Source organism: Dasypus novemcinctus, chromosome X (assembly GCF_030445035.2).
Source record: "Dasypus novemcinctus isolate mDasNov1 chromosome X, mDasNov1.1.hap2, whole genome shotgun sequence".
Classification (NCBI taxonomy): domain Eukaryota; kingdom Metazoa; phylum Chordata; class Mammalia; order Cingulata; family Dasypodidae; genus Dasypus; species Dasypus novemcinctus.
The window spans coordinates 128,866,936-128,882,153 of NC_080704.1; the positions used below are offsets into that span (position 1 = coordinate 128,866,936).

The window sequence follows — 15,218 nt, forward strand, 5'->3', positions numbered from 1 at the left end:
TGATAAAACACTCAACAAACTAGGAATAAAAGGGAACTTCCTCAACACAACAAAGGGCATTTATGAAAAACAAAAACAAAAACAAAAACAGAGCTAGCATCATACTCAATGGTAAAGGACTGAAAGCTTATCCCCTAAGATCAGAAACAAGACAAGGATTCTTGCTTTCACTACTTCTGTTCAACATTGTACTGGATGTTCTAGCCAGAGCAATCAGGCAAGGAAAAATCTGTATTTAAATTGGAAAGGAAGAAGTAAAACTATCTCTGTTTACAAATGAAATGATCTTATATAGAAAAAATACTAAAGAATCCACACAAAATACCTATTAGGGCTAATTAAAAAGTTTGGCAAAGTTGTGGATACAAGATAACACGTAAAAATCATTTATATTTCTATACATAGCAATGAACAATTTTAAAAGGAAATTACGGGAACAATTCCACTGATATTTGCATCAAGAAAAATAAAATACTTAACAATAACTTTATTCAAAGATGTATAAGATTTGTACACTGAAAATCACAAAATATTGCTGAAAGAAATTAAAGGAGGCCTAAATAAAAGGAATGATATCCGGTATTCATAAGTCAAAAGACTTAATATTGTTAATATAATACTCCTCAAAGATAACACTCAATACAACTCCACCAAAATTCCAGTGGTCCTTTTTTTTTTTTCCAGAAATTAACATGCTGATCTTAATATTCATATGGAAACTCAAGGTACCAAGAATAGTCAAAACAATTTTCAAAAAGAACAAATTTGGAGGACTCCCACTTCCTAATTTCAAAACTGACTCTAAAGCTATAGTGATCAAGACAGGGTCATACTTACTGGCATAAGAATACCCATCTACATCAATGGAATTTAATTGAGAGTCCAGAAGTAAACCCATACATCTATGGCCAATTGATTTTTATAAGGGTATTAAAACCATTCAGTAGGGGAAAGAATAGTCTCTTCAATAAGTTATTGCTGGGATAATTGTATATCCACATGGAAAAGAATGAATTTTGGTGCTTACCTCACAGTGTATACAAAAATGAGCCCAAAATGGATCAATGACATAAATGTAGGAACTAAAACTATAAAGATCTTAGAAGCAAATATAGTAGTATATTTTTATAACTTTGGATTGGGCAAAGATTTCTTAATATGACACCAAAAGAATAAGCAACAAAAGAAAAAGTAGATAAATTGCACTTAATCAAAATTAAAAATGTTTGTGTATCCAGCCGGTTTATAATTTGGATTGTAGCTGAAAGATGTAGTCTAGGGATGTAAATGTCAATTAAAAGAGAGTTAGAGAATTATCTAGGGACTGAATAACATAGTGAACCCAGAGGTGGATGAGGATTGTGGTTAATAGTACAAATACAAGAATGTTCTACAAACTAGAACAAATGTACATCACTATTGCAAGGTGTTAAGAATATAGAAATGCATGAGGGAAATACAATTACTGTAACTTATGGACTATAGTTAACAGCAATATTGTCATATTCTTGCTTCACTGTCAAAGAAGGTACTGGGTTAATAATAGGGACATTATGGAAAAAATGCACCAAATATATGCTATAGACCATAGTTACTGGTAATAGTCTGATGATGTTCTCTTATAATATATAACAAAAGTTCCACAGCAATGTAAGGTGATGTATGGAAATTTTGGATGTTATGCATGATTGTTTTTTAAGTTCACAACTTCTCTAATTTAAAAAATTATATATATATATATATAATTTTTGTGTGTTTCAAAGGACATTATCAAGAGTGAGAAGACAATCCACAGAATGGGAGAAAATATTTGCAAATAATACATCTGATAAGGTTCTTGTGAACAGAATATACAAAGAACTCTTACAATGCAAAAGACGAACAAACCAATTTTAAAATTGAATACATATTTCTCCAAAGAAGATATATAAATGGCCAAAAAAACACATGAAAAGATGCTCAACATCATTAGTCATTAGGGAAATGCAAATCAAAACCACAATGAGATATCCCTTCACACCCATTAGGATAGCCATAATTTTTTAAAAAAGGAAAATAACAAGTGTTGGTGCTGATGTGGAAAAATTGGAACCCTTACACATTGCTGGTGGGAATGTAAGAGGGTACAAACACTGTGAAAAACAGTTTGGCAGTTTCTCAAAAAGTTAAACATACAATTGCCATATAACCCAGGAAATTCCATTTCTAAGTACATACCCAAAAAATTGAAAACAGAAGTTGAAACAAAAACTTGTACATGGGAGGTGGGGCAAGATGGCATCTGAGTGAGTGCACCTCATAATCTCTCCTGCAAAGAAGCAGCTGAATAGGGTTGGAGCCCTGCTGGACTGGGTTGTTTTGGGTGTTTGAAGGGCAGGAGGTGTCTGTACATCGATTTAGTGGGACGGTGACAGAGGAGATTCTTGCAAGAGGTAGAATTTTGGGTCTCTTTCACAGAGGTCAGTGTTGTGTATGGGACCATTCCCCCTGGGGCTGGCAGCCTGGCAGCAGCAATTCCTAAAGGCTTTGCTGTGCTGGGGAGTTCCCAAGCCCTGAGCAGGCTGTTTCGGGGGTTTGCAGGGCGGGAGGTGTCTGGAAGTTGATTTGGTGAGACAGTGATGGAGGAGATTCTTGTGAGAGGTGGAATTTTGAGTTTCTGACTTGGAGGTCAGAGGTTCTGGGTGGAACCCCTCCCCCTAGGGCTGGTGGCTGGGCCACGGCGATTCCTGGGAACTTTGTTGTGTGGGGTGTTCCCAAACCCTGAGCGGGCTGTTTTGGGGACATGCAGGGCAGGAAGTGTCTGGATGTCGATTTGGTGAGACAGTGATGGAAGAGATTCTTGCAAGAGGTGGAACTTTCGGTTTCTGACATGGAGGTCAGAAGTTCTAGGCGGAACCCTTCCCCCCAGGGCTGGCAGCCCGTCTGTGGTGGTCCCTGAACTCTTTGTAGTGCAGCGGCGCCCCCAGCAGGCTCTTTTGGGGGCTTGCAGGGCAGGAGGTGTCTTGATGTCAATTTGGTGAGACAGTGACAGAAGAGATTCTTGTGAGAGGTGTATTTTGGGTTTCTGACACAGAGATCAGAGGTTGCGGGTGGACCCCTCCTGCTAAGCTAGTGCCCAGCTGTGGGGATCCCTGAAGGCTGGGTTGTGCTGCGGTGCTCCCAGGCCCCCTGTTAACCAGATGTGTGGTTCCCAGGTCTGTATCCCCTAAACCCTGGTGGCCCACGCTCCAGAGACTCATACACCCTGAGTCTGCAATATCACAGACTTCCCATCCCTGAATCCATCATGCCCTGAGGTCCATCTGAGGTTCTTGATTACCCTAGCCCTTGGCGTTTGTGTTTTTTTTCTTTTTTCTTTTCTTTTCTTTATTTTTTTGTCTTCATTGCTAATACTGCATTGCCTCCTGGTCTTTTCTCCCATTTTATACCACAAGGTCATTTTTCATTTATTTAGTTTTTTTTCTCCTTTTCTTTTTCTTGCTTATTTCCCTCTGTTTTCTTTGCCCACCCCCTTTTTTTCTTCTCTTTTTTTCCTTTTTTCTTTTTCTTCTTATTTTATTTTATTTTATTTATATAATAGGTGCTGCAGGAAGTGTTTAACAATTGCTGTGTTTCCTCATCCTCCATTTCCTCTTTTCTGTGTTTATTGATTTTGGCCACCTACACTATCCCCTTTTCCCCACATCTTGCTATCCTCCATCATCTACTGTTTCTCTTACATTCCACCTCCCTTTCTTTGGCCCCCAAATTCTCTGACTTTTAATTTCTAATACCTTTGTTCTGTTTTCTGTCTTTTATCCATTCTTGATATTATTGTCTGTCTTTTCCCTTTCGCTCTCTCATGAAAACACTGACTTTTTAATTCATACTATATTCCTCCCCATATTCTGTTGACTATCTCATTGTAGGTACTTTACTTACTGCTATAACTCTACACAACTTACATGAGTCTAATATCCATTCTTCCAGATCTCACATTGTTGCTCTGTTAACATTTATTACCAATACTACTTTATACATTTTTTTTTCTTACTCATTTTGCTTTCCCTGGCCCTAATATTATCCTTCAAAGTGAACTTAGAACTTAGACAGTAACAAGAAAATAGAGTAAGAAGAACAAAATGACAAAGAGAAGACATAACACTTATGCAAGAACACAGCTAATTAATCTCCAAGACTAGACAAAGAAGCTAAGGAACTGATTAAACCCATCCAGATAAAATGATGACCAGACAGCAACAAAAAACTACAAAGCAAACCAATAATCAGGAAAACATGGCTGAATCCAATGAACAAACTAAAAACCAGGAAGGGGAGCAGAACATCGGACAAGTATTTAAAGATCTCAAAACATATATTAGAGACCAACTTAATGAAGTAAAGGAAGAGATTAACAATATGAAGAAAACACTTGGAGAGGAAATTGCAGACATACTCAAAAAGATAACAGATATGATGGGGATGAACACCACAGTTCAAGAAATCAAAAATACACTCTCAGCAAATAGCAGCAGATTAGAAGAGGCAGAGGAGAGAATTAACGATGTGGAAGACAGTACATCTGAAATCAAACAGATAGTAGAACTGATCGATAAAAACAGAAAAAATCCAACTAGGACTTAGGGACCTGAATGACAATGCAAAATGCACAAACATACGTATAATAGGCATCCCAGAAGGAGAAGAGAAGGGAAAGGGGACAGAAGGGCTGTTGGAGGAAATAATGGCTGAAAACTTCCGAAATCTACTGAGAGAGATGGATGTACATGTCCAGGAAGCACAACAAACCCTAAACACCATAAATCCCAACAGACCCACCCCAAGACATATACTTGTCAAATTATCCAATGCTCAAGACAAAGAGAAAATTCTAAAAGCAGCAAGAGAAAAGAAAACCATCACATACAAAGGAGGCTCCATAAGATTAAGTGCTGATTTCTCATCTGAAACCATGGAGGCAAGAAGGCAGTGGTATAATATAGTCAAGGCACTAAAAGAAAAAAATTTGCAACTGAGAATACTCTACCCTGCTAAACTAGCATTCAAAAAATGATGGAGAGTTCAAAATATTCACAGATAAACAGAAATTGAAAGAGTATGCCAACAAGAACCCGCCCCTTCAAGAAATACTAAAGGGAGCTCTGAAAGAAGAAAGGAAAAAAGGAGAGGCAGAGTTGGAGGAGAGTGTAAGAGCAACAAAAAAGACAAAAAGAGAAGGAAACAAACAAACAAAATATGACAAACATAAGTCCAATCAAAATATGGCTAACATAAATAATTCCTTGAAAGTAATAACACTGAATATCAATGGATTGAACTCACCTATCAAAAGATTCAGACTGGGAGATTGGATAAGGAAATATGATCCATCTATATGCTGTCTACAAGAAACACATCTTAGACCTAGGGATTCATGGAGGTTGAAAGTGAATGGTTGGAAAACAATCTTACAAGCAAACAATAACCAAAAAAAAAAAAAAGGCAGGAATAGCTATATATAGCTATATTAGTATCAGACAAAATAGATTTTAAATGCAAAACAATTGTGAGAGACAAAGAAGGATACTACATATTAGTGAAAGGGGCAATCTCCCAAGAAGAACGAACAATAATAAATATTTATGCTCCTAACAAGGGCGCCTCCAAATACATGAGGCAAACACTGGAAAAATGAAGTGAAAGAATAGATGCCTCTACAATTATAGCAGGAGATTTTAATACACCACTATCAACTTTGGACAGAACATCTCAAAAGAGAATCGTTAAAGAAACAAAAACTTTGAACACTATATTAGAGGAGCTGGATCTAATAGACATGTACAGATCATTATATCTGAACACAGCAGGATATACATTTTTCTCAAGTGCACATGGATCATTCTCCAAGATAGACCATATGCTAGGCTACAAAGAAAGGCTCAATGAATTCAGAAAGATTGAAATCATACAAAATAATATCTCTGACCACAGTGGAGTGAAGCTGCAAATCTGCAAGGGCCAGAGGCCCAGATCTCACACCAAGATATGGAAATTAAACAGCACACTCTTAGAAAAACAGTGGGTCAAGGAGGAAATCTCAAAAGAAATTAATAACTACCATGAAACTAATGAAAATGATAACAAAACATACTGAAACTTATGGGATGCAGCAAAAGCAGTACTGAGAGGGAAATTTATAGCCACAAATTCATACATCAAAAAAGAAGAAAGAGCAAATTTGAAGAACTACCTGCACATTTGGAGGAATTAGTAAAAAAACAACAAAGTAACCCACAGGAAGAAGAAAGAAAGAAAGAACAAAGATAAGAGCAGAACTAAATGAAATAGAAAATAAGAAAGCACTTGAAAAGATAAACAAGACCAAGAGCTGATTCTTTGAGAAGATCTGTAAAATTGACAAAACTTTAACTAGATTAACAAAGAAAAAAAGAGAGAAGATGCAAATACACAAAATAAGAAATGAGAAAGGCGATATCACCATTGACCCCACAGAAATAAAGACTATCATAAGAGGATACTTTGAAAAACTATATTCCAACAAAAATGACAATTCAGAGGAAATGGACAAATTCCTAGAGACACATAAGCAGCCTATATTGATGAAAGAAGAAATTGATGATCTCAACAAACCAATCACAAGTGAAGAGATAGAATCAGTCATTAAAAACCTCCCAACTAAGAAGAGCCCAGGGCCAGACGGCTTCACAGGTGAATTCTACAAAACATTCTGGGAAGAACTAACACCAAACCTGCTGAAACTCTTCCAAAAAATCAAAACAGAAGGAACATTGCCTAACTCATTCTATGATGCCAACATTACCCTAGTACCAAAGCCAGACAAAGACACCACAAGAAAGGAAAATTACAGACCAATTTCTTTAATGAACTTAGACGCAAAAATCCTCAACAAAATACTTGCTAACCGTATTCAACAACACATTAAACGAATTATACACCATGACCAAGTGGGATTCATTCCGGGTATGCAAGGATGGTTCAACATAAGAAAATCAATCAATGTAATATACTATATAAACAGATTGAAGGAAAAAAATCACATGATTATATCTATAGATGCAGAAAAAGCATTTGACAAAATACAGTACACTTTCTTGATAAAAAACACTGCAAAAGATTGGAATACAAGGAAATTTTTGGACATGATAAAGAGTATATATGAAAAACCCACAGCTAACATCATTTACAATGGTGAAATCCTGAAATCCTTCCCTCTAAGATCAGGAACAAGACAAGGATGCCCACTGTCACCTCTTCTATTTACCATTGTCTTAGAAGTACTTGCTCGAGCACTGAGGCAAGAACCAGATATAAAAGGCATTCAAATTGGAAAGGAAGAAGTCAAAATTTCATTATTTACAGATGACATGATCCTATACATAGAAAACCCTGAGAGGTCTACAACAAAGCTTCTAGAACTCATAAATGAGTTTAGTAAAGTCGCAGGTTATAAGATCAATGCGCAAAAATCAGTAGCATTTCTATACACCAATATTGAGCAAGCTCGGGAGGAAATCAAGAAACAAATACCATTTACAATAGTCAATAAAAAAATCAAATACCTAGGAATAAATTTAACTAAAGATGCAAAAAACTTATACACAGAGAACTATACAAGACTGTTCAAGGAAATCAAAGAAGACCTAAATAAATGGAAGAATATTACCTGTTCATGGATAGGAAGACTAAATATATTAAGATGTCTATCCTACCAAAACTGATCTACACATTCAATGCAATCCCCATAAAAATCAACACAGCATTCTTCAAGGAACTAGAAAAACTAGCTATGAAATTTATTTGGAAAGGAAAGAGGCCCTGAATAGCCAAAGACATATTGAAAAAGAAAAACGAAATTGGAGGAATCACACTACCTGACTTCAAAACATACTACAAAGCTACAGTAGTGAAAACAGCATGGTATTGGCACAAGGAGAGACACACTGACCAATGGAACCGAATTGAGAGTTCTGATATAGATCCTCATATATATAGTCATATAATATTCGATAAAGCCACCAAAACCTCTCAACTGGGAGAGAATGGCCTATTCAACAAATGGTGCCTGGAGAACTGGATATCCACATGTAAAAGAATGAAAGAGGATTATCAACTCACACCTTATACAAAAATCAACTCGAGATGGATCAAAGACCTAAATATAAGAGACAAGACCATAAAGACTTTAGAAAGCAGTGTAGGGAAGCATATACAAGACCTTGTAATAGGAAATAGCTTTATGAACTTCACACCAAAAGCACGAGCAGCAAAAGAATAATAGATAAATGGGACTTCCTTAAAATTAAAGCCTTCTGCACCTCAAAGGAGTTTGTCAAGAAAGTGAAAAGAGAGCCTACACAATGGGAGAAAATATTTGGTAAACATATATGGGATAGGAGACTTATAACCTGCATATATAAAGAACTATATGTTAAAAATAAAAAGATAAACAACCCATTTAAAAAATGGGAAAAAGATTTAAACAGACACTTCAAAAAAGAAATACAAATGGCTAAAAAGCACATGAAAAAATGCTCCAAATCTCTAGCTATCAGGGAAATGCAAATCAAAACTACAATGAGATACCATCTTACTCCCATAAGATTGGCAGCTATGAAAAAAACAGAGGACTACAAATGCTGGAGAGGATGTGGAGGAATGGGTACACTCATCCAGTGCTGGTGGGAATGCAGTAGGATCCAGCCATTCTGGAGGACAGTTTGGCGGTTTCTCAAAAAACTAGCCAATAATTTGCCATATGACGCAGCAATTCCACTGCTGGGTATATACCCAACAGAACTGAAAACAAGGACACAAACCTATATATGCACACCAATGTTCATAGCAGCGTTGTTCACAATTGCCAGAAGTTGGAATCAACCCAAATGCCCATCAACAGATGAATGGATAAATAAAATGTTGTATATACATACAATGGAATACTACTCAGCTTTAAGAACAAATACACTACAAACACACATGATAACATGGATGAATCTTGAGAACCTTATGTTGAGTGAAGCAACCCAGGCATTGAAGGACAAATACTATATGACCTCAATGATATGAAATAAGTAAACCAAGCTGCCTCAGAGAGCTAGAGACTAGATGATAGGCTTACAGGAAATTGGGGGGTAGAGGAAGGATGTGAGCTGACACCTACATGGGTGAATTCTGTGATAATCTGGAGGTAAGTATGTACAAGGAGGGAATGAAATGGGGGCATAGGGTTACCTTTGGGTGGGGCTTTGTGGGCTTGAGAGGGGCTAGGGATGGGAGGATGGTTAATGTTGCCCAGGAAATTGGGGGGAGGGTGGGGCAACATATGAACATAGGAGATTGTCAGGTATTTAGTTGAGATTATAATGCTGAGAAAACCTTTTCAAAATATAATAAAGAAAGTTACCTGTTTAAGATGCTTAAAGAGGATAATCTGATGCAGGACAGGTTCCTAGGGAATATGTGAATGCTCATTTTGCCATGGTGGGCTATATCATTGGATAGAGACCCATATAATGAGAGTGAAGGTATACCCACATCCTGGGGAGGACTGATGCCCTTAAATAGAGGGAATTGTATCTCTCAAGAGAAATGGTGGCTCCCAGTGTATTAGGGCAGTTGAGTATGTCAGGCCCTAAAAACTGTTGCAAGTATCTCTGAACATGGCCCTTCAAGCAATGAAGATTGACTGTCACTGTGGGCCCTAAGGGGAGGGGGAAAGAGGTGTTGAATGGATGGAACCAATGTGACTGTGGGGCAATAGAAATGTTCCACAAGAGTACGCAAGGATGGATATAAGATGTAAAATTACACCAAAAATATATGGGGGCTGATAGGCTAAAATGTAAATCATAATGTAAAACATAAGATAACTAAAAATTTAGAAAATTGTATAGTCTAAAATATAAAACACAATGTAAACCCAAATGTTACCTTGTTTGAAAGCTTTTGTCTCAATATCTATACATCAGTTTCAGTAAATATAGTATGAATATGTAAAAAGATTATTGCTGTGGAAGGGAAAAGGTTTTATGTTGGATATGTGGGAGTACTGTATATTGTATATATGAATTACTGTGATCTAAAACTCTTGTGAAGATAAGCTTAATAATTAGAAAGAGGAAAAGAGAAAGATGGGACATGGACACTGAGGAAAGGACGGAAGTGATTGCCTTGCCAGTTTGCATACAGGGCAATACTTATTGCAGTGATGGAAGGCAAAACATCAAAAACAAAGCTTTTGCATTTTTAAATTTTTTGATATCCCAATTTATTTTTACTGTAATTTTTCCAAATTAATATGTATTCTATATCTAACCATTAAACTCATCGCTATATTCCATTTTACTATTAATGGAACCTGGCAATATATTGGGCTTCACTTTTCAGGAAGTTTTGGATCACAGAGAGGTTCAACAATGGCGGCAGAGGAATGCTGGTGTGGGATGTTGTTGACAGGGGATACATGGTTGGCAGGGAGTTCTCCAGGGCATATATCCAGGATACATAAAAATGTTTGGATATTTTCATAGTGGATAGAATTAGGAACAACAACTAAGGGAGTGCTGAGTTCCTAGCCAGGGGGAGCTCTATCACATTTCCTAAAGGAACAGCAACAATCCCCAAGTGCAACGGCAAAGACCAAAAAAGAATGAAGGTCCAACAATGAGCCCTTGATACTAATGACTATGTTTGTGAGTCTGTTCACCTGAAATGAGAACAAGGCCTGGAGTTGCAGGGTGCCTAAGAGTTGCCTCCTGAGTGGCTCCATGTTGCTCAAATGTGACCAGTCTCGAAGCCAAACTCAGCATGTGGGTGCATTGCCTTCCTCCCAGCGTGGGACATGACTCCCAGGGATGAGTCTCCCTCGCGCTGAGGGATTACTACCAAGTACCAGCTGATGATATAACTAGAAAATGACCTTGAATAAAAGGGTCAAATCGGGCCAGCAGAATATATCAATCTACATATAATACTGGGAGTTAAAAATACTTTTTGACCTGAATCAAGGGAGAAATGGAGAGGGCAAATAAGTTTATATGACTATGAGTCTCCAAAAAGAGCCAGGAGGTTATCAGAGGGGTTGCCCTTATGCACACCTCCGCAGAGTCCCAGAGACAGATAAAGTAGATACAACCCCAGGTATTGGTTCTTCTGAGGCCTACAGAGTCCCACAGGTTCTATGGACATGGCAGATGGAGTTCAGTGCCATGTCAACTGGCCCTTCTTTGGAGTTTGTGTTTCTGTGTGATGGAGCTGGACTCAAATGTGATCTTTTTTCACAAGCCTCTCCTGTTACTTTTACCGGAACTGTGGTTGGTGCTGGGGTTTAATATATACCCAGGGGACCTGAATCTCTGTACTCACCATGTGATAGCCAGGCCCTGAGCCTCAACAGACTTCAACTCCTACACTCTAGTTTATTGGACTTACCCCACTCAGTTAACATGGAGTTGAAGAAGGTCAACCACCACACCATGGAACCAAGAGTGCCTACAACTGAAAGCAGGGGGATTGCATCCAGCATCCATGTGGAATCTAAGCCCCCTCTTGATATAGATGTGGAGTGGACACAACCATTCCAAGGTCCACAGGATGGAGGAGTAGAGTATGGATAAGAGTGGACTTACTGATATTCTATTCATGAACTATTGTGATTAGTAATCAAAGAAAATGTGGCATTGGTGTGGAGAAAGTGGCCATGATAGCTGCTGAGGGTGGGGAGTGGGAGGAAGAGATGAGATGTGGAGGCGTTTTCGGGACTTGGAGTTGTCCTGGGTGATGCTGCAGGGACAGTTACCAGACATTGTATGTCCTCCCGTGGCCCACTGGGTGGAATGTGGGAGAGTGTGGGCTACGATGTGGACCATTGACCATGAGGTGCAGCAGTGCTCGGAGATGTATTCACCAAATGCAACGAATGTCCCATGATGATGGAGGAGATTGTTGCTGTGAGGGGAGGAGTGGGGTGAGGGGGGTGGGGGGTATATGGGGACCTCATATTTTTTTAATGTAATATTAAAAAAAATAAATGAAGACAAAAAAAAAAACAACTTGTACATGAATGTTCATGGCATCAGTATTCACAAGAGCCAAAAGGTAGAAACAACTCAAATATCCATCAATAGATGAAGGTTAAACAAATTGTGGTATAACTATACAATGGAATATTATTCAGCTATAAAAAGGAATGAAATTCTGATACATGACACAACATGAATGAACCTTGAAAACATTATCATAAGTGAAAAAAGCCAGACACAGAAAGATAAATATTATATGATTCCGTTTATATGAAATATCCAGAATAGACAAAGCCATGGAGACAAGGGAGATTGGTGCTTACCAGGAGTGGGGAGGAGATGGGGAGTGACTGCTAAATGGGTATGGGGTTTCCATTTGAGGAAAAGGAACAATTCTGGAACTAGATAGTGGTGGTGGTTGTTCAACATTGTGAATGAACTTAATGCCACTGAACTGTACACTTTAATATGGTTAAAAATGGTAAATTTTATGTTATATATATTTTATCACAATAAAAATGTTATCTAATTCAATCCTTGTACTGATTTGTCTGATTTAGTGGCATTCTATAAAAGATACTTATAGTCACATCTCATATCCATAAAGCAGTGATTATCCATCCACCTAATACCAGTCTGTGCTTTAACTTTGGTCATGACCTAATTGTTTCTTTATTGACAAAGTTAACTAAAGGCTGCTTCCCTCCATCAGATCTGTTAACGTCAAAACAGAGTTTTGCTCTGCCTGACTAATTATCTTCATTAAAAATTACCTTTTTGTTTACTTTTTAGTTTCCAAGTTTAATTGTTCTAAACTCTGTTTTAAAAGCCCTTATCAAGTTCAATAATCAGTTAAATTAGCCATACATTAATTTGAGAATGGATATATTAATATGGCATAATCTAATAAAAATTTGCCAATTGTTTATGGATATTGTTTGTTAGAAAAGCCTAGACATATGAAACTCACATATATTCCTTCTCATGTATAAAGTGATATTTCATATCTATGTCTATCAAATATTACTACATGCCCCAACCTTTGAAATTTTGGGATTTAAAACTACAGGTGATTCATTTCTGTAATAATCTCTATATTTTTTTCCCTAAAGTAACTGAAAACATGTGCAAACTATTATATTTTTCTGAAAAATGCCTTCCATTTGTTTATAAGTTAAAATGCTGATTATTTGGTTTGTAGAATTGTACAGAAAAAGTAAACCACCATGCAAATCAAAAGCCAGGAATGGCGATTCCTTCCCTGAACACCCCCTTACTATTGAGCTAGAACAGGATAAAAGAGTGTGCAAGAAAAAAGTATGACTCTAACATATGGCCCCCAAAGTACCGCTTAGGATAAGGCTAACACTCACCTTCTTCACTGCAAAGATCTTGTGGAGTGAAGTCTTTTGTGAACTTAGAGGTGTCTCATCATCCACAGAGTCCTTAGAGATTGAGTCAGGTCGGATAAAAGGTGAACTGATACTGGGCTGGCATGGGTACAATGGTGGGATCTGTCAAGGAGGAGGAGAGAAGAAAAAACTTAAAACCTGCATAATTTCCCCCAACTCAGTGGTGTTCTGTTGCTTAATGTCTGAAGGTCCCAAGAGGAAAAAAAAATCAAGCCTAGGAAAGAATTTCCTACCTCCCTGTCTTCACTTCTAGGGCCTACTCAGAACAGCCTTTGTTTATTCTTGATATATTTTCTGGATATTCTTTTAAAAAAATAACTATAATAATAACTACTAACTTGTAGTGAGGATTTACTATGTGCCAGGCAGGGACAGCTTTCCATTGATGTATCTCATTTAAACCTCACAATAATTCTTTAAGGCATTTGCTATTGTGACCCCCATTCCAGAAATGGGAAAAATATGGTCTGAGAGAAGACATAATTGGACCCAGTTTTCACAGTGGCTGAGCAAATATTTGAATAATATGCCTGGCTTGATAGCTCATGGTTTTAACCACAGTGCACTCCTATCTTGTAACTATAAGGGCTGGAAAAGAGAGGTCCCATACTCAGGAACAAGTTCAGGAAGTTTAAAGACAACAACCAGAAGAGGATAAAATTGGCTTGGTCTTGGTACTTCTGGCAGAGTTGTATTCCTGGATTTTCTCTTTCACAATATCTCTAGTTGCTCTGAATGTCATTTAATCAATTAAGAACCCTGCACTTAAAGGGACCCAGTCACTGGCCAAGTGCTATCAACTATCCTGCCATTTGGGATTGTTACCTTGTCACTTAAGGGACATTTCCCACACAAAGGCCAATTTGGTTGATGATATCAACACCCTATGCTGTCTTCTGTTCTGCTTCCTAGGGAGGGAGGGACTAAGGGAGCAGGCCAAGGGGGTGAGGTGTGAGCCCAAGTCAAACATTCCAGAACTCTTGCCTTTGGGCTGTCATGGCTTTCTTTACCTCCTTCACTGTGAGAGAAAATGCCCCCAGAATCTACTTTCATATTCACAAGAATATTCATCTTTAATCTTTCTTAAAAGGAATATCTCTGCTGCTGGGACTAAGAGAGGAGGGAGAGGGGGAGGAAGCCAGAAAACAGGTTTCCTCTTTCTAAATGCAAGAAATAATCCTGTGGTACTTGGTCATGGGTTGGCCAGGAGTATACTTCTGGAGGCAGGCAAAAGTTGGTGTTGATGTTCAAAACTGAAGACTGGAAATTTCACAGAAGTAACTTTTCCTGCTGTAGTCCAAGGGCTTTTGGGAGGGTAACAGGCTACTGACCTAAGGGCTGCTTTACGACATAGGGTCAGAGCCATTAGTGACTATCTCAGTGTTTTCTTTTCCATCCTTCATGGTAAATGGACCCAGCAGAACTCACATAAAGTGTGGAAACCAGAGTGAGAGGTGTGGGATCTCAAGTAAGTATGTCAGAAGTAAGCCCCACTCACCTTATGCTAAATGCAAACTAATCAGCTCTCCAGCGGAGAAGCATCTCCTCATGTGAGCATCCCAGTTACACAGCTATATTTAGGTATAATCCCACCCAGAGACTGAGAGAAGGAGGAAGGCAGCTGCTAAGGTTTATCTCCCTGGCAATGTCTCCAGATCTTCCTCTGTTAATTGCCTTTCTGGATCATTGCTCCACAAGAATATTGACTAAGCATAAACTATCACAAGTTTATGATTAGGTGGAGGTAAGAGACTGTCCTACGTAC

The 15,218-nt window shown here is 38.0% G+C and overlaps 1 protein-coding gene across 1 annotated transcript in view; it reads right to left on the minus strand.

The window, feature by feature from the left end:
- KIAA1210 (KIAA1210 ortholog) overlaps positions 1-15,218 on the minus strand; it is a 95,251-nt gene that overhangs the window by 30,452 nt on the left and 49,581 nt on the right. The window contains exon 5 of the mRNA XM_058290971.2: positions 13,415-13,555. Coding sequence (XP_058146954.1) covers positions 13,415-13,555 — 141 coding nt within the window. The remainder of the gene's footprint in view (positions 1-13,414; positions 13,556-15,218) is intronic.